The sequence below is a fragment of the Fomitiporia mediterranea genome, assembly GCF_000271605.1.
Source record: "Fomitiporia mediterranea MF3/22 unplaced genomic scaffold FOMMEscaffold_7, whole genome shotgun sequence".
Lineage (NCBI taxonomy): Eukaryota > Fungi > Basidiomycota > Agaricomycetes > Hymenochaetales > Hymenochaetaceae > Fomitiporia > Fomitiporia mediterranea.
Window position 1 is genome coordinate 51,847 of NW_006760392.1, and position 18,748 is coordinate 70,594.

At 49.3% G+C, this 18,748-nt stretch overlaps 7 protein-coding genes across 7 annotated transcripts; 4 read left to right on the forward strand and 3 right to left on the reverse strand.

The window, feature by feature from the left end:
- Window positions 1-630: 630 nt before the first annotated feature.
- Window positions 631-2,798, forward strand: FOMMEDRAFT_20558 (FMN-dependent alpha-hydroxy acid dehydrogenase). Its single transcript, XM_007267141.1, has 8 exons — window positions 631-921; window positions 980-1,168; window positions 1,223-1,344; window positions 1,401-1,580; window positions 1,637-1,749; window positions 1,808-1,979; window positions 2,043-2,226; window positions 2,281-2,798. The coding sequence occupies exons 1-8, from the start codon at window positions 831-833 to the stop codon at window positions 2,475-2,477; spliced, it is 1,248 nt and encodes a 415-aa protein (XP_007267203.1). The 5' UTR covers window positions 631-830; the 3' UTR covers window positions 2,478-2,798.
- A 31-nt stretch (window positions 2,799-2,829) lies between these two features.
- On the reverse strand, window positions 2,830-3,610 carry FOMMEDRAFT_156913 (uncharacterized protein; the record flags this gene model as incomplete). Its single annotated transcript, XM_007267142.1, has 3 exons — window positions 2,830-3,294; window positions 3,382-3,450; window positions 3,500-3,610. The coding sequence occupies 3 exons, from the start codon at window positions 3,608-3,610 to the stop codon at window positions 2,830-2,832; spliced, it is 645 nt and encodes a 214-aa protein (XP_007267204.1).
- Window positions 3,611-4,023: 413 nt separating this feature from the next.
- On the forward strand, window positions 4,024-4,344 carry FOMMEDRAFT_134471 (uncharacterized protein; the record flags this gene model as incomplete). The annotated part of the gene is made up of 3 exons (XM_007267143.1): window positions 4,024-4,033; window positions 4,117-4,203; window positions 4,232-4,344. The coding sequence occupies 3 exons, from the start codon at window positions 4,024-4,026 to the stop codon at window positions 4,342-4,344; spliced, it is 210 nt and encodes a 69-aa protein (XP_007267205.1).
- Window positions 4,345-5,877: 1,533 nt separating this feature from the next.
- FOMMEDRAFT_28956 (uncharacterized protein) lies at window positions 5,878-8,570 on the forward strand (the record flags this gene model as incomplete). Its single annotated transcript, XM_007267144.1, has 4 exons — window positions 5,878-6,078; window positions 6,137-8,027; window positions 8,198-8,232; window positions 8,415-8,570. 4 exons carry the CDS (start codon window positions 5,878-5,880, stop codon window positions 8,568-8,570), a joined length of 2,283 nt encoding a protein of 760 aa, XP_007267206.1.
- FOMMEDRAFT_168412 (uncharacterized protein) lies at window positions 8,445-12,256 on the reverse strand. Its single transcript, XM_007267145.1, has 3 exons — window positions 11,830-12,256; window positions 10,193-11,770; window positions 8,445-10,129 (listed from the first exon to the last, which is right to left on the reverse strand). Exons 1-3 carry the CDS (start codon window positions 12,218-12,220, stop codon window positions 8,763-8,765), a joined length of 3,336 nt encoding a protein of 1,111 aa, XP_007267207.1. The 5' UTR covers window positions 12,221-12,256; the 3' UTR covers window positions 8,445-8,762.
- An 822-nt stretch (window positions 12,257-13,078) lies between these two features.
- FOMMEDRAFT_147007 (uncharacterized protein) lies at window positions 13,079-14,844 on the forward strand (the record flags this gene model as incomplete). The annotated part of the gene is made up of 2 exons (XM_007267146.1): window positions 13,079-13,491; window positions 13,674-14,844. The coding sequence occupies 2 exons, from the start codon at window positions 13,079-13,081 to the stop codon at window positions 14,695-14,697; spliced, it is 1,437 nt and encodes a 478-aa protein (XP_007267208.1). The 3' UTR covers window positions 14,698-14,844.
- A 1,072-nt stretch (window positions 14,845-15,916) lies between these two features.
- On the reverse strand, window positions 15,917-16,270 carry FOMMEDRAFT_86862 (uncharacterized protein; the record flags this gene model as incomplete). The annotated part of the gene is made up of 2 exons (XM_007267147.1): window positions 15,917-16,028; window positions 16,116-16,270. The coding sequence occupies 2 exons, from the start codon at window positions 16,268-16,270 to the stop codon at window positions 15,917-15,919; spliced, it is 267 nt and encodes an 88-aa protein (XP_007267209.1).
- Between the last annotated feature and the right edge of the window lie 2,478 nt (window positions 16,271-18,748).

Here is an 18,748-nt window from a genome sequence, read left to right on the forward strand (position 1 = left end):
AGAGAGCAAGCCGAGTCCACTATCCCCCCTCTTTGTGTGATCTCTCTAAGCCTCTCACATAACCTCCCTTCCCCTTTCTTAACAAAAACTTTACAAAGCAGAGCAGCTCATGAATGAATGACAAGATAGCAGAACAACTTCAACGAGGCGGACAAGTGCAAGATTCAGTTCAGCATCTTGCTTCCACGCGACGAGGATCCTTGATTTGCAAGCGCTGCTCCCTACGTCACCCACTTGTGGTGGAACACGATACAACTGGTCCAACTACAATTGTGTAATTGACACCACAATTATAATGTCCGGGTAGAGTCGGAACATAACTAACTAATTACCGCGGCTCATTTGCAGTGCAATTTTCACCTTGAGCCAAAGAGGGAACATCGAACACCAGCTGTGCTAATAATGAGCCAGGGGATACAGTGTCGATGGTTGATATTCGGTGCTATGACATCGGATCGACTAGAGACTGATCGGATTATACGGGGACCACTGAACGCATACGACATATGCATGGCCCGTCGTTATCTCTGCTATGAATAGGTTCGTTGGAGCGCGTCAACGTCATAGACTGTTCATCTGCGCGGAACTGTGAGGCCCAGGGACTCCGCCTCGCCGTCGGGAGAAACGGACGAATGCTCAATTTCCTGTTCGTTGTGCAGCTGTGATCTTTGGCAGAAATATTCATTTTTCCATCCGTTTTTCCGCTGGTCATTGTGGTGCATTGGGACAGTATAAAACCAGAGCCAGGCTGCACTTCAACAACAGACAGTGAAAAGCAACTCAAACGCATTTCGAACACTTTCGACCGCCACACAATTTCTGCTTTTACTATGGATCCCTCCAACAAGCCCAAAGGCCCGTCTCCGCACTACTCGCTATATCAGCGAGAAATGTTCAAGCGAGGCGGCGGCCACGGAATTAGTATGTATCAAGATCCCATCTGTCTTTGCGACCTGGTTAATTCACCTATTGCGTTTAGTGCCCTCATTCTCTGTCCATCCGGACGAGCTTGCAGACTCAACGAAACGCAAGCTGAATGACCATGGATATTTCTATGCAAACTCAAATGCAGGAATGGGTTGGACTGACCGTGCTAACCGTGAAGCATTCTACCGATGGCGTATCATTCCTCGCATGCTTGTCGATACGAATACCCGTGATTTGACGAGTGAGAATTCTGCTGTTGCCGCCGTTTTCGTTTGAACTTACCAATGACTTGCAGCAACATTGTTCGGTCACAAGATACCTGCGCCAATTCTTTTCGCTCCGATAGGAATAAACAAACTGTACACTCCGAAGGGCGAACTTGTCCCTGCAAAAGTAGCAGGGGAATTGGGTTTGCCCGTAAGCCGTTTAAATAGTAGTCTGACCCTCTTCTATATATTTATTCTTGTTTTCAGTATTGCTTATCCACAGCCGCATCGAACTCTATCGAAGACGTCGCGGTCGCAAATGACGAGGGTGCAAGTGTGCCCAACGAGAGTAACTCCATTCACGCATACGACGGACCAAATGGTGGGAATCCTCGTGCAAAAGCACCCCGATTCTATCAGCTATATGCGGGCCATGATGACGAAGTGGTCAGTTCAATTGTTAAGCTTGGATCTCGTGTCAGGAATGATAATATCCGCACTAGACACTGAGTCTAATGGAGCGTGCTTGGAAGAGCGGCTTCGACGTCTTAATGTTTACCGTCGATACATGGCAGCTCGGCTGGCGTCCAACAGATATCAGTCTTGCAAATTACGTGTATGTGCTATCTCTTCGATTCAAATCTCCAAATTCGAGCGCTTATTGTCGGAAACAGTTTCTATTATCCGCCGGGTCAAATCGGGAATGAGAATGGTCGCTCAGACCCGGTTTTCATGCGCAAATACGGAGAACAAGAGCTTCAAAAGGATTCCGGTAGGTGGATAGACACGAGCGTCTGGCATGGTAAAGCGCACACATGGGAAAAGGTCGAATGGCTAATCAAGGAGGTGAAGTAATCTTCGATGTCACGCGTTAATCCCCAGTGACTTACTAGTATTTTGTATACTCAGTGGAAGCGCATATCTGGTGGTAGCCCTTTTGTCCTGAAAGGTATCCAAAACGTTGCGGATGCGCGCCGAGCTGTTGAACTCGGATGCGAAGGCATTGTTGTAACAAACCACGCGGGACGTCAAGTTGACGGTGCAGTTGGCTCACTTGAGGTCCTTCCAGAGATTGCAGAGGCAGTCGGTGACAGTCAGTATTTCCGTCGCGATTGACTTCAGACTTATTGGACTAACTGAAATGCAGAAACGACGATTATATTTGATTCTGGTATCCGCACGGGCTCCGATGTATTCAAAGCTATCGCGTTAGGTGCACATGTAGTTGAGGTTGGAAGGCTGTACGTATGGGGCATGTCGCATGATGGTGAACACGGATGCCGGCATGTCATGAAATCTCTTCTGGCAGTGTGTATATTTTTGTTTCACCAGTCTATCCGGTAGGAACGCAATGGGAGCTTTGCTGATGGATGTTCTCTTCCCATACTCTGATTGCAGGATTTGGACATTACAATGACTGTTAGCGGATATCGTTCGATTGAGAAGGATGTATATGGGAATAAGGAGGCATTGAGATACAATCCGTACGGCATTCCACCTCCGAGGGGCGAGCATGCAAAACTTTGAAACGGACTGGATTAGGATGTTCCTTAGGAGACGAATCGTGAACGGGATTCACAAAATGACGTTATGATACATTCGACCAAGTATTAAAGAATGGTGTACAAACTGTGCTATACGTAGAAAATCCGACATGAACGAAACACTAGGTCTTTACAAGACAAGAAAGGCACTGTTAAGTTGTTAGGTGTTGTCCATGCTGAGTTTTGTGAAGCGCGTCCATCTCCCTATCTTCCCCTTCGTCTGCCGTATCGTATTCACTATCGTCCTCTTCGTCTTCTCCATCTCTTATCATTCCTCTATCATAACTGTCGAAAAATCGCAACAGCCTAGGATGCGGTGTGTGCACCCCGCCGATCGGAGTCGGTGGAGGAGCAGGCGCTTTGGTCGTGATAGATTCAGTATCGCTATCACTATCCAATCCGGTATTGCTATCAGTACGGAGCAGTCTAAGTCTCCTGCGCCAACTGGAAAAGCTGAAGAGAGGGGGTATCCAAAGACTTTTCGTTTGACTAGTGGGGGATAGAGGGACAGGGATGCCTGAGGTATTCGTAGTAGTAGTGGAGGGTGGATCAATAGTAGGGTCGAGACAATCTTCGGACAGCCTCTGGTTGAACCGATTCCGTGCACTGCTGAATCGCTGGTGGGTCGTCAGAGAAGATGAGAGATGTATAAGTGAATCCCGTATGATCAATTTTTTGGCACACGAAGTAGCTTCAGCACGTACTCTTAACAACCCCCGGGGAGGTTTAATCTTCATTCCCGTATGCGATTTCCTCGTTATCCGATTCATAGGCTAGTCAGTCAGACTAAAATCCAATCCGGTTCAGTCGATACTAGCGTACTCGAACCCAGTACGCACAAACAAGGATGAAAGGAGAGAGTGTCTGAAGACGTAGATGCGGTTTACCGTCAGTGCAGCATGAGGGGAGAAGGGAGCATCGTCTTATGAGCATAACCGCAAAGCTCGATAAGACCCTGCTACATTAACCACGCGCAAAGGAAGTGATGGAGATATATAGTGCTTTGCTCAAAAGGTTGCCTATGGAGCGGGTACAGAACTAGACGAAGTCATCGCAGGCATCCAGAGCCTGCTTTTAAGTTCTGTTCTAGAAGCTCATGAGCCTTCGACTGGCGTCACAATAGCACCACCAACTGGATGCACTAGTACTGTGGTTATTCTCATGATGACGAAGACGCATATAATATGATATATTGCAGCACCTGTATGCCGTCTACAAATAACAAATTACCGAAAGTAGATGCATTACAAACCAAGTTGTCCGGCAAGTTCCGGCAGCTATACAGGACCACACCGTGCATGAATAATGCCCTCTCTCAGCGTCACCCACCTCGTCAAGCATACAACATGGGAAAAGGTGCGTCTCCATCGTCCTAAACCGCGATCGACGTCCTGCCCGCCCACCAGGGTCTATATACTGACGTGTTGCCCGTTGTATAGTTCACGGATCTCTCGCACGTGCAGGAAAAGTCAGGTCGCAAACTCCTAAAGTCGAACCGCAGGAGAAGAAGAAGACGCCGAAGGGCCGTGCAAAAAAGCGGATGTTGTACAACAGACGGTGCGTACTCGCTTCGAATTCACTTCGCGTCGATATTGGAACCCATTTGCTTTATATTTAGCTTCGTCAATGTAACTGCTTTACAACAGGGTGGCAAGCGAAAGATGTGAGTCCTACACTGAACAATTTCCCCGGTATCCTTTCCCTTTCGACCACTTCATTCTTTGCCTTCCCGCATTTCGGCATCGTCCACAAAATCGCTGGTCGTTGCAAGTTTCTTTACCAATCAAGATGAAACGTCGAAATCAAGCATAGTTCACACTGAAACTATTGTGTTGACAAACATGCATCTAATGTCTTTCGCTCCTATCTGACTCGACTTTGGCTTCTCTTTTCCTCCCTTATTATTGAAATCTGTTCGGCACCCTGATAACATTTTGACTGCAGGAACGCAAACCCTACATCATAATTATCGGATTGATTATCTAGTTGTGCTCCATACTCACGCACATCTCATTCTCGGACGCCTGCATACACAAGATTTAGTGGGAGACTGGGAGTAGCATATGTTGGAGATGGTGTTGTAGACGTTGTATTCCAGTTCTGCGCCACTGCAGCGCTGTCACTCTTACTCTATGTCATACTCCATGTCTCTTATGACTCATTAACCAAAATGCCACTGCATGTCGTATGACTGATTTGCTTTCGTCAACTGCCTAACTGTCTTGCAAGAATCATGTACATATGTGTTGTCCAACAACGTTGTTAAGGACTTGCTGACCAGACCAGACAAATGCGTTTACGAACACAAATGAAGATTTTCTCTGCAAACCGACAATACGACACTGGCTATACAGCATGTTATACATGTCTGGAACTCCCACTGCCAGCCAAGCAACATCACAGGCCATGGCAGGACACTCAAGTTGTTTGCCTTGTGCACTTACTGAGTGCCCAATACATTAGAGTCTGGACCAAACTCCACCTGAGACGTGCTTTTCTGGTCCACTAAGTCCTCTTGCCGCTATTGACTTTAGCCCTCGTCCATTGTGGCAACTTCCTAAAAAGTAGAGAAGTTAGAAAAAGATTTGAATAATGGCATAATGGCACGATAAATACGAAATTGACAGGGGAAGATAAAATCAGAATTGCAGAAGTAGGCTCATCAATCGGTCATTCACGACCGTATGACTGTTGAGCTTGAATGTGATTTGGAGTTCATCCGAGCAGGAGCATGCAAGATGCCGCATTGAAGAGAAAGCAAGGGTGTCAAACAACTCACATGCTGGTATGATATCGGAGAGTGAAGACACAGTTGCTTGAGGAAAAGGTCAGTGTTTGTCAGAGACCACCAGCGGCGACAAAAAAGGCTCAAACCGAAGAGGTAATATTACGTAATCCAATAGGTAGACTATGTCAAATTGTCAAATTGTTGAATTGATCATACATTCAAAGTCACTAACGACACTCCCTGATAATTGACATGAATCGGACATTGAGTATAACACTATGCCACCATTTTCACTGGCATGCGCTTCGTGCATGGTGTTGGGGGGGGGGGGGCATGTCCAGTGCACTTTTCAGACACGACGACTGTTTATGTGCAGCCAGCCAATTTTCATTCTGACCAGTGACATGAAATGTCAGCCTCGACCTTAGCTTGCAGGGCATAAGAAACACGTCTATGTTCTCCGCTTACTTCCATGCGCGGCGCATTGAAAGCGTCTGTCTCTGTGCCTCTGTGCACTTTCTGCGATTCCAACGCTGGTACCAACGGTTCCAGAAGTCCCTCTTCGTCGCAGAACCGGTCCACGTCTTGCAGCCATTGTTCATTTCCCGTTAATTTCGACGCAAGAAACGACAGTAGGCGGCTCAACTACGTCTCAACTCTTGAGGGATTAAAAGTGCGTCTTATTCGCTTTATTACAATTAATGGTAGTCTTAAGTCTTCTCCCTGTATAGCTTCCAGGGGTCGTTAGAGCAACTCTTAGTCTTGTCGGGATCCCTGTCTCCCGGATAGTTCTTCCTTCAACCCCCGAAACGCAACGAAAAAGACTGAACACTGGCCATAAGCAGACACCAGTCTCAGTCAGGCGTCTTCTCGCCCTTCTTGTCTGGTCCCTCGCTTGTATCTCCATCAACTTCGCATCGGGGATATTCGTCATACTCCGTGCAATGATCGCTTCCCGAATTCTTAACGTAGCTACTCGACTTGGCCTTGCTCCATCGTCACAGCAAAACAACCAGACACCTAAGGAAGACGTATCTTCGCCAACTGTGCTTCAAGACAGACTCGAAATAGCGAATCTCGCTATAAAGCAACTTAAAACCGAGAGCCGTCTTCTTCAGGAGAAACTGAAAGCTGCTGGAGAGAGGATCTTGAAGCTCGAGGCTAATCAGGCGGACTATGCGGCCTTCACCGCACTGCAAGCCAAGTATAACCGCGTGTCAGCCGAGATCGTACGCTTAACGAAAGAAAACGACGAGCTGAAGGCGAATGGCTCTCGCTTGGCGGATGAGAATGCTGAGTTACGCCAGTGCTTGGCAATGAATGAAGACGAACAAGGTAATGAAGTGAAACGTCTGAGTATGCTTGCTCGCTTGCAAAATCAGTGCCTCGAATCCTGTATCTTCCCAAAGGATGAAGAAAACGCCGATACCGTCGAAAAGGTGGAGAGAGACGAGACGTCGGAAGACTCCATTGTTATCGTCACTGGGATGGAGGCTCCGAACGACAAGACCACGGACGTTGCGGGATCATTTGCAAATGCTCCGCGCCAACCACCCAATGATGACATTAAACCTGCTACCGTTTCACCGACTACATCTGACGAACTGTCGTGGAGGACTAGAAAAACGGAGGCGAATCCAATTCCTGTGTTCATAACCAAGAGGCCGTCGCTGCCGCCAAAGGGCTCAAAGCCTCAACTCAAGCCACTTCTTCTCGGAACCCCACCAGCTTCTCGCCGCCACGGCACGAAACGTGGGATACGCAAACATAAGCCTGGCGCGATTCAGGATTATACAGAAGCTGGAAATATGGCCGATAAGAAGGAAGAATGCGCAAACACCGATGCTGCACTACGGAACCACTCTCTTAATCCTTGTGCACCAGTGTTCATGCCGCGTATAATTACTCTTTACTCCGGAATCGCCTCTGCTGCCTCTGAAAACGTACGCATGACTATTGACGAGACGAACGCCATGAAGTCCAGGGGAAAAGGAGCGCTTTCTCCAGCCGTCCCGTTCATCTGCACCTCTCCTTCCCCCAACTCTCCATTCATGCGCCCGCCTCCTGCCCGCCGTCAGTCAGGCGGAACGGCAAACCCGTCAGTCATCACTACACCGCCCACGCCGATCACCAGTTCCACCCCATCCTCGGCTACCTTACCCAACACAAGCACTCATCCTGCTATGAATGCCAACGCGACTCCCAATCCTAGTGTCAATTCAAACGCTAAAGCCATCATCAATGCCAGCGTGAACACAAACACGGTAAAAGGCACTCCTCGTAGCACACGCGCCTCTTCCGTCAAGCTCATTCGTGCACGCGCCGCCCTGCGCAACTCCCAACGGGTTGCATCCGGTTCCGCCGCTATACCCCCCTGTTCACCCGCTGGACTCAAGAGATTCGCGGGTGTTATTGGCGATAGGCGGAATGCCGCAAAGGCTGGCTTCGGTGCTTCTGGTGTCTTCGTTAGTTCTGAGGTTGGAGATGCTGAGAGTGTATCGACCAAGAGGAAAGTACAAGGTAAAGCCCGTTTAGCCGGAAAGGGTGTGCCACCGCGCCGTGCATTTGGCGAGAGGACGAACACGGAGCCTGGTTTGGAGGAGGCTATTGCGAGGTGGACTAGTATGTGAGATTAACGGAGATCATCTCAATGGTATCCTTTCCTCTTCAATAATTTCTTGGACTATGGCTGTATCAACGTCACTCACATCGATGTTTTCTCCTCTCGTGCCTCGTCATCCACGCTTGTATACATGTTAATAGCCGAGTTTGTATATACATATCCACATAAGATATAGCACGCACTGCCCAAGCTGAATATGTTTTGGTAATTCTCAGACTTTGTCCCGTTTCCCTGGAGCTCATGCCATGCACTCATCCACAGAAGTCCAGGAGAAAAGATTTTCTACACTCTCAAAATCCATACATTCACTAGAGTCGTATACAAATCATACCATACATTACGAGACGTCCATCAAGTTCGTCAACCTCATTTATGTACGAATATAGTCAGAACTGAAAAAAGGGGAAGGGCAGTTTGGAAATGGCAGAAAGGATAGAAGAAATGGGACAGAGAGAAACTTGTGCCGAGTGTCAGCTCAAAAGAAAGTATGGGGGGAAAAGGCAGGAGGAAATGGAGTGTACGGAGACGTAACTGCAAGTTGATGACACGTGCGTAGTCATCTCGAGCATTGATGCACTAAAATAAATGTGTTTAACGCACCCGGCGGCATTTAGTCAGATGTGCTGTATCTTTAGATATTGGATTTGATGTAACGTAGATTTAAGTGTTTCCAAGACGGCTTGAAATCGCAGGGGACAAGTCGGAGGTCCAACGACAAAGGCTTGCCGGCCCACTCAATCATCCACTTCCATCGCTTCCCCACCCTTCTTGAAATCAGGCTGGGTCACCTTAGCACTCTGTCTTCTCGCATAATCCGTCGCCCTCGCCCGTTTCTTCGCGCTCATTATCACGCCATTCGCTCCAGTCTCGCGGGCCTTCGGTCCTCCGAGACTCCTCCGTGCGGCAGCTCCCGTACTCGAACGCACTTTCGGTGTCGCGGGACCCTTTCCTCCAGCTACAATTGTTCCCTTACCAGTACCGACGTTGCTACTTGGTCCTGCGCGTGTCTTTGCTGGACTACGAGGATTAACTGGGCCACTCTGATCACGGTGTGCACCGAGCCGTGCAATCACCTTTGAGCGTGAGATGCGTGGCTTGCGAAGAGCATTCAGGGTGTTATTGATCTTTCTAGGCTCGTACTGCTCCTTCTCTCCGTCCTCTTCCTCTTCAGCATTCCTTCCCTTGTTCGCCCCGATCTTTACGTCCGCACCCTTCGTAACGGCAAGAGCAGCACCTGAGAGACTCTGTGTCTGGCCATTTGCACTGGAGAACGGTAAACGGTGCTTTGTAGTGGTAGCACCTGTAATGGGGTTGACATCCTGCCCCTTCTCGGCAGCCAAACGCGCTTGAGGGCTCGTTGGGAGGACGAGAGGAGAACGGAATATGCCTTTGTTAGCACCTCCACCCGAACCAGACGTAGTGTTAGATTTCTTCTGCGGTGGCGAGATCACAGGAATCTTAGATGGGGAAAGGACAGACGTGTGACCGCGTACACTCGGGACCTTTGAACGAATCAGACCACCACTTGCATTTGACGCCGCGGACTTGGTCGGCGATGCGTTAGCCTTCGCCAGCGAGCTCGCCGTTGGTGCTAGAAGCCTCGATGTACGTCCAGCAGCAGGTGTAGCCGTGAGACCTTTGCTTCCACTCGGAGTTCGCGCAAGCGGAGTGACCGTGGACTTACGCGACGACGCTCTGCCGATTGACGGACCAGAACCTTGAGCGTTCTGATTCTCTGTCTTTTCTGTTTGAGAAGACGCATCTGTTGATGTCTTCGCGTCCTCAGCAACAGTATCCAATCTAGAACCGGAGATGGAACGGGGCTGTGAAGTACTAGCTTTGGGATAAAGGTTTCCGGAGCCAACGCTGGAGCCACGAACGCTTGATACTCGGGTGACCGATGGCCTTGCACCAATAGCTATCACAGGAGTCGGCTTCGTTTCATCCTGTTCCTGATTTTTGCTTGCACTCGCAGCGGTAGGCTTTAAATAAGAGGGGATCGAAGTCTGGGCACTTGACTTTGAAGCTGCGGAGCTACCACTCCTATTCCAGACGGACTTGACGAATGACTTTGCTGATGCAAGGAAGCCCCTCTGTTTCTCTGTGAAAGATTGAAATGATCAAAGTAAACATGAACTTAGACATTCGGAAGGAATACACATACGAGCGGGCGCGCGGGATCCCATGCTGGGACGGCCACGAGTACTTCTTCTTCGAGCCTTATTTAGCTCTAGCTTTCGCTTAATAGCCTCGTTCTGCTTGCGTTTCTTTTCCTCGTCCACGTCTTCGACATCATCGCTGATATTCTTGCGTACTTTTGGAGCAATCGACACACGACGCGTCTCTCCATTCCCATCAGCTGCAGGCTCGGCAACACAAGCACGCTTTGCACCCCTCTGTTTCTCTTCCTCTTCTTCCTCCGCGTTGTAGTTCTCCTCAGCGATGACAGGGCTGACGTCTTCCGCATCCATGTCGTCCTCTTCGAATGCTCCTGGGATGACCACTCGATTTGCTTTCTTCTTGACTGCGTTCGTTTCCTGCTTCTTAGATGGTGCAGCAGCCGCACTTTTACGAGAGCCGAAAACGCTTTGCTTGCGCTTACGATTATCAGGAAGTGGTTCAAGTTTCTCCTCCTTCTCCTTACCCTTCTGCTCCTTTTCTTTCAGCACGCGCTTCGCAGCATAATGTGTATCGATCCCATCCATACGATTGAACATCTTTTCGTGTGCGCGATCGAACTTTGAAGTCACAGTCTCTTCGGCTACTCCATCCTTCCCCTCTTGCTTCTTGCCTGCTGCCCCGCCAAATTCATATTTCAACAGCTCGTCGACGGCAAGCTTCGTGCGTGGAGCATGCGAAAGGACATCCGTGCCGATCGCTCGTTCACCTGCGACTCCAAGACGAGCATTCATCTCTGCAAGCACGCTCGACGCAGCATGTGAGAAGTCTGTCGCGGCAGTTGAATGACGTGGGTTGGGTGAGCCAAAGATAAAGGCATCCCTAGGAGAGGTGGGTGAAATTGGTGAAACCGGTGGCAGGTCGGGAAGTGTTTTATCAATGTTCTTGGATGGTTCCTTTGATGGTGACGATAGAACGTCCAAATCCACATTCATGTCGTCAGAGTTGATGGTTGGGTATAGAGTACGATTTACTTCTGGGGTATTTGACACAGGCCACCGCTTCAAATCATTATTCCCAGGCGTCGGAGGGACAAGGTCGAACGCGGGTATCACGGGGGTCAGCTTAGGCGCATCGTCATTCTCTCCGGGTGGCTTGTTTGTGCTTGTGATTAAACGGATAGTTCCCAATCCGTCATTCACATTCACGCTTGAGCAGGGTCCTACCCCAGGAACTGGGCGATCAATCGAGGACATGGACACATCAGCATCAAGGGAAGTGTCTCCAACACCATCGTACGAGAATGCAAATGGTTCGACGTGGGGTCTACGCGAGATCGATGGCATAGGTATTTCATTGTAAGGTTTAGCATTTGTTATTAACGAATTTCGGGAGTCCGTTTTGGACTGCGATTCGTGTGAACTGCATCTGCTCCTGTTCAGCAAAGACGACAGTGCGCTGCGCGGTCCCGGAGAACTGGACAAGACACTCTTCGTTGTGTCTTTATCCTTCTTATGTGAGTGGGGTACGAGAGAGTCGCTGCTTTCCCCGCACGTTAAGTTGGAGTTAGAAGAGCCGGTACGTGTCAAGCCGATTGAGCTCGCGATTGATCGGAGTATCGCCGCTGCACGAGCCATTTGACATAAGCGAAGGAGTAAAGCAGTAAAAAAAGTCGCAACCTACATTTCGAGCTTCCGGCTGTGCCAAACTCGCCAGCTTGGCCACTAGTGGGGCCCTCCTTCGAATTGACGGAGCCACGGTCCTCTGCGAATACTGACCCATTTCTAGACACAATCTCCCACACCTGACTGTCTCTCTCTTTCTCGGGAGACTCGAGTTGCTCTTCTACATCATCCTCGTCGCTTATATCCGTAGCATCGAGGCTCTCTGAGCGGACTGCTACGCTTAATGGCGTGTTCGAGGGCAATGCGCGGGCATGCTCCTGAAGACGTGCGACAAGCTCTGTGTTCTTTCCCGAGGCCTTGATATTATGGCGCTTGCAAAGTTGCACGAGCTGTGCACGCTTGAGGGAGTGTAGCGCGGGCGAGTTGAAGAGGATGTCGGTTGTTGACATTGGGATGGGAGGCCTGAGTATGCGCCGCCAAGCCGGGTCGCTGGTGCCTTAGATAGTCTTTGTTTGAGTTGTCGTCGGGGATGTATAGCGGGAGCGCAGTGTTGCAGGACAAGGTGTGCAGCTGCTACAGAGGTTGATGGATGTTCGTCGCTCTGCTGCAGTGCGAGCAGCCACAACAACTCATCACGTGAGCGTGTTCTGCACGTGTTGCTTACGTACTTTTAGTTACGCGATGCACAACTGCCAGTGCACGCCTCTAACTTTCGACTACCATAACCTTCATATGGGCGACATCCACGAATGACAGAATGACAGTCTACTACTTCTAGTAACGTGGATACCACCTTTGTATTACCACAGCAATTTCACGCATGAGGATACACCCAACCAACGACGTAGAAACGTTGAAGACATCAAGCCCTACAGGCCACCATTTTCAAGAAGAATGCCAACAAGACCCGGAATACGCGTTATGTTGTCTTTCTGAGCGAAGTTCAACGAAACCAACGTGTAATACAAGCAAATGTTGTAATAGAATTCTGCCACCAGGCCATAGCTGTTCTTTTTTCCCATTTGTGCTGGGGCCGGTGTGCTCAATCTATGTCTGCATCAAGTATTCCAAGCCCCGCTGACGGAGCGAGCTGCCTGATATGGCTATTTGCAGGTTGACGACGACGATCGCTTCGCGCAAGTCAATGACCGCCATTTTTGGACAGCTCCTTCAGCCAAATCAGCTCCTCCACATCCTCGCCCCGTCTACTTATCCTCCTGAGTCCCAGCTTCACACAACACCCCACCTTTCACTCTCTTCTGCAAAAGTACTCTCTTCTCCTCACTATTGCTCAGTCGAGTGTCTCAATGGCCTCTTCTTCAAACACATCTGGCGCTGCGCGCCGCCTCTCTTCCACAACCGAAAATCACCCGAGCGTGCATACAAGGAAACGTGCATCCCGTCAAACTCTGACCGCGCAGTCCCTTGCAGACAGGCTTAAGCACCAGCAAGTCCGTGAGCGTCAACGCGCCCTTCAAAATGTGCGTGCCGCACAGAGCCAGGATTGGGACATGCTCGAGGAGACGTCGTCGCAGGCGATGACCGACCCGTGGGCTAGTGAAAACTCCATTCCAATGTTCAGTGGCATAACTCTTCCTCGTCAATTAATGCGCGCCCCCTTCCGGATGCCACGACCTGAAGCATTGGCAGCTATCGACCCCGGGCTTGTAGAAACTAACTTCGAATACATCAAGGACTGCATGGAACTGAGAGGCGAACAGTGCGTGTTCCCCTCATACCCTACTCCTCCCTTTCCCCTACCTCCTTCTAAGTAGTGCCTCGTTCAAAGCCTTCTCCTTCTCCGCTGAACGCCATCCCCCTTTCACTGGCTCACTTATCTCTCTACCTCATGTTTACTCACGATGTCACTTGTCGTTATGCTAACCATAACTTCCGGTTTAGGATGTACACCGTGCTAAAGAACACGACGATTCTCTCTCTTCACAAACCGCACGGGACGCACTATTTCCCCACATCTGCACGAGTACGCGTGAATCATGCCCATGCCGACTTACCTACGCACCTTCTCGCCGTCCGTTCGAGTCTTCCAAGCGGGAAGGACCTCGCCGACGATCCTTCCTCCTCTTCGCCCTCCACATTAAATGCACCTCGTCCTTCCGCATATTACACTCCCATTCACGCATTAATGCTGGCCGTCTATGCACCACTTCTCCCAGCTCTCCCACCATCAGATCCATCTCAGCAACTGAAAGACGGCTCGGATTCGGACTACGACAGTGATGCCAATGTCGTAGACGTAACGCTCCCAGTCGCAGTCCTCCGCATCCCCTCACCCGCCACATTCGGGATGCTCATCGCAGTCCTCTATTCCCAGCGATACGACAACCTCGTCAAGGTCCTCCTTGGCATACCACTTTCTCCTCCCCCTTCAACAGACCCGAAAACAATGCGAAAATGCTCACAATCGTCATTATTAACTCAGTCCATCTTCTCGCAACTTTTCTCGCCCCTCTCTGATCTTCCTCCCCCCGCGTTCTCGAATAACAACAATGTACAATGTTCTCCTGTTTCTCCTACTTCGTCTTCTTCCGCACGACACACCCGCCTAACTGCACGTCTAACACACATGTCCCGCCTCATAGCACTCGCATACCTCAACGCTCCTTCCACTACGGCTATGCTATCCGACTCAATTCTTTCCGGCACTGCAGACGTTGAAACAGGAGTTGAAGGTGTAGGAGTAGGAGACGCATCCCACGCCGCATCCGCTCTCCACCACCGCAGACGCCTCGTCCAAGCACTCGCAGCCAACGCACGAGTCTTAGGTGTATGTGATCTAGCATTCTGGGGAGCGATTGACGTAGCGTGGGCTGTGTTGCTCGGCGCGTTAGGCTTCGTTGCCGGGTCGGGGTCGTTGAGTTTGGGTACGCCTGCTCAGGAAGATATGGACGTGACCGATGCGTGATTCCTGTACCTGTACCAATGCTTCCGCTTTGCGTCGTTGTTCTCTCTTTCACTCTTTCCTTTCTGTCGGCATTTGGGACGCATGGGACTCCTTTACCTTTTAATCTTCAATCCATTTTTTAAAATTAATCATCCAAACCAATTCAACAGCCCTAACTAAAATGTTCATACCGTCAGCATACCTGGTCTTCATAATACCAAGCGAACTTACTTATTTCCATCCCTTTCTATGTATCTTCCTTTGAGGCTCAGGCCCTCATGTGTCAGACACTGATGTATAATTGTACATTTAACATGCAATCGTACTTGGGATAGTTAAGAGGAGATGTGAGGACGGGCTATGGGAAGCCTAGGTGTGATCATCGGTTCCACTCTTCCGCGCCTTGTTAATTTGGTCTTAGTTGTTTCCTGAAGATGCTGCGTTGCTAACCTCAACATCCATGGCCTTGCACCGTTATCATTGGTATCAGTTCACAATTATCGTTGGTAGATATCGAAAAGTTTATGCAAACAATCAACCAATCACTGGCAGACTAGACATCCTATGCCTTGCTTCGTATAGTGAGTGGCCTTAGCAATTCGCAAGTAATATAATGCCCCTCCTACGAATTTGACCTTCCATTTATTTTCTCATACCGTACCATAGCAATAGTCATAAAGATACATAAAATCATCCCTCTCAAAACGCAGGAGGGGAAAGTCAAAACCTTCAAGTTTAACGAAACAAAAAGAAGAAAAAGTAAAATATGAAGTAAACAGCTTTAGAGACAGCATCAAAGAAAAAAAGTAAGTAAGTAAAGATGTAACGTCCATGCGGGGGAGGGAAATTAGAACGGCGAGTCAACGTTGTTTTTCCGGAGGAGAATAAACTTGTTAACTTTTCATGGCGGGTTATGCATGCAAGGATACGTTTGCGGAATTGAGTAATGAAAATTATTTTCGGAGAATTGGTATGACTCCAGCGGGTTAGACGAATAAGTGGCAGGATAGAAGGACGAATCGATGTTGGAATTCAGAAAGCATAAAGATAGCGCCAAGGGTGAAGGCGAATGAAAGGGAGCAGAAACCGGTTAATGTCCAAACGGTGATGAGCTGACGATGCAATGATGGCGGCGAGGTAGTTAAACGGATGGGAGCAGTAGATGCAATTAAAATGCGAAAAGTAAAGGTAAATGCGTGGAGGACAACGGAATTCGGGAGATAATATTTGACTCAATCAACTAGGTCACATCTATCCCCCACTTCTTCATCTTCGCAAAGTACTTTTGTACACGCGACGCAACCTGTCTGGCTGTTCGCGTACCACCCATCGCCCTCGAGATATTCGCCCATCTATTATGAATCAGATATTAAATTGAAATGAAGGAAGAAAAACTTCAGTATTCCTCACCACTCTGTTTACAGAAACGATGCTCTCACCGATTCTTGGTGCCGTCCGGAAACTGCTCTAGCAACATATCGAGCAGTCTCTGCTCCTCATCGCTCCAAGTCACGTTGAACGTCTTCGATGAAGGATTCCCGCGTCTAGAGAAGCCACGACTCTCAGTTGCTTTGGAATTCCCATTCCCATTCATATTACCATTGCCATTGGTTACTCTACGACTTGCGGATGAACTGGACGCCGAGGAAGTCGGGAGCGGAGGAAGACGCTCGCATACGAAAGAGTCATTGCTATCACTATGCCCATCATGGTTGTCCTCTTCGTTCTCCTGAGATTCTTCGTACTTGGCCAGTTTAGCAGAATTGTACGAATCAGGAACCGAGCTCTGTCTGTATCGGTACATATGCTTGTCGATAGTATCCCATTCGGCTTCGTTGTCAACGTCCATTCCGTTACTTTGATCGTCTTCCTCCTGTTTTACATTGAAGGAACAGAGCTGGGACGTAGACCGAGTCGTGGTAGCGGGACTGGACGCGCGTGATTCATCCTCGCCTCCAGGGATATTATGTTGTCCTGGCTGCCCGAACGCATATAACTTGCCTCCTAAGTAGGCATCGTCAATTTCAGCAGGTACAGTCACATTGGTGCTCGTGCTGTTGGCCGTGACAAGTGATCCCGTAGCAGACCTGGGAGTTGACGCAGAGGGTTGTCGGTCTTGATAAACTCCGTCATTACGGGCATTGCTTTTAGCCGGACGCCTGGCGGGGATACGAATGGTAAGACGCGTGCGTGGCTCACCACTCGTAATAATAGGTGATGAGGAGGGTAATCGAAGAGTAATAGGCGTCTTCCCATTCCTATTCCCGTTCCCAATCGCGGAACCGGTACTCCCACTTTGAGAGGTCCCGACACTCGACACACTCGGTGCAGCAGAGCCATACCGCGTTGACGGTCGCCGGACACGCTGAGGACGTACTTCAGAGGCGGACTGCTGCTGAGCATTTGAGGCTGAGTCATGAATGGGCGATTCGGAGGTCGAGGCTATTAGAGCCGAAGCAAGATTAGAAGCATCCATGGAAGTCGAAGCACCGTCGGTCTGGGGCCGTGGCGCCGGCACCTCGGTTGGGACCTGCTCCTTTTTCTTGAACCGTCCTCCCTGCCCACGCGGGCGTAACGCGGCTGCTGCGGCGGATGCTTCGCTCTTTCTCCGGCTCGCCGACTTCTTATTGACATGTCCATTCGTCGATGAGCTTCCCTCGGGCCTGCTGCCTGCTGCTGGTTTGCCCCTCCGTGCATCCTTGGTCTTTGCTGCTGGGTCTGGGTTGGCGTCCTCGTCATCAGAATCAGGAAAAGAAGCCAGGTATTGAGCTGCGTTCTTCAGGGTGGGTTCAACAATTTCTTTGGCCTTTTCCCGCAGATACTCGTGAAATGGACTCAGTTGCCCGCTAAATTTATGTTCACGATCCAGCCCTACGAATGAGGCTAAAGTGGGTCTTGGTGGGGTCAGACTTGGCGTGCTTGGCGTTGGCGGTGGAGGCATGTGCGAGTGCGAATGCGTGCCTGGCGGTACCAAGGAAGTTCGTGATGACCACGGCTGAAGTGATTGCAACGGGGCGGTATCTACAGCGCATTTATAGTCATAAATTACACAAAGGCAAGAACGTATACACACCATGACCTTTGAACACGTCCCATTCAATATCCTTTGTTATCGTTGCACCACCATCCCCATTTACATCCGTCACCAGTTCGGACAATGGCCTCAAGCCGAGGTGACCCCCGCTAACCCCATCTTTACTTTCCCCGTGTTTCCCGCAATTATTGGAATTATGATCATGTAAAATATGAGTGAGGGTGCTGCTGGGGTCGACAGCGGCGTCTGCCCTGGCAGCTTGAAGACGGTCGACGTCCTGTTTGATGCGGTCAAGAAGCGCGCGCTGGCGCTGAATATACGCTGTAAGAATTTCTAGGCTGCAAAGGAGAAGAAAAAAGGTGTCATTGATAAGTGGAACTGCTATAATTGCTGGTGAATGAAGGGGACGGACTTTCGATTACGACTAGCTGAATGATTTTGAGGATGAGAGGCACGACCGGCATCCTGGATAGAGATTGTGTCGGGCGTGTTGGCTACATTTTCCATTTGCTGCGTTGATCAGAGTGGGTGTCTTGACTGGATAGTTGACATTGTCGACGAGCAGGGCGACGGGGGGGAGGGGGTGAATAGGGCGAGAGATGCAGTGATTGGGGCTGTCGTGAGGACGAGCGATCTGAAGTGGCGAGAGTGGGAAGAGTGGGCGAATTCGGGAGAGATCGGCTCTGGGGCGAGGAGAGGACACTGACGCAGAGAGAGAGAAATTAGAAGAATCAGAGAGGTAAATGGCTGAGGGGAGCATCACATGACCCCAATCTCAGATACCAGGCACATCGGGCATTTCACAATTTCTTGCTGTGAAAAATAACTTACAAAATGTTAAACATTATGTGTAATTTAATTTATCATTTCAGTTTAGTAGAAATTCAAAATAATTTTTTAATTTTTTCTGTATTTGTATTGATTATGGAAGAAACTTGAAATTTTGTTCATGATTTCTATCTATCAATCAAAAATGGTAAATTTAATTACAAATAATGTTTAACATTATGTAAGTTATTTTTCACAGCAAGAAATTGT

Excerpts from the sequence above, each read along its gene's own strand:
- FOMMEDRAFT_20558 (XM_007267141.1), top strand. The coding sequence starts at position 831 with ATGGATCCCTCCAACAAGCCCAAAGGCCCGTCTCCGCACTACTCGCTA. Across the intron at positions 1,169-1,222 it reads GAATACCCGTGATTTGACGA|CAACATTGTTCGGTCACAAG; the intron begins GTGAGAATTCTG and ends AATGACTTGCAG. Across the intron at positions 1,980-2,042 it reads TCGAATGGCTAATCAAGGAG|TGGAAGCGCATATCTGGTGG; the intron begins GTGAAGTAATCT and ends TTGTATACTCAG.
- FOMMEDRAFT_168412 (XM_007267145.1), bottom strand. The coding sequence starts at position 12,220 with ATGTCAACAACCGACATCCTCTTCAACTCGCCCGCGCTACACTCCCTC. Across the intron at positions 11,771-11,829 it reads CACAGCCGGAAGCTCGAAAT|CGGCGATACTCCGATCAATC; the intron begins GTAGGTTGCGAC and ends TGGCTCGTGCAG. Across the intron at positions 10,130-10,192 it reads GGGATCCCGCGCGCCCGCTC|AGAAACAGAGGGGCTTCCTT; the intron begins GTATGTGTATTC and ends AATCTTTCACAG.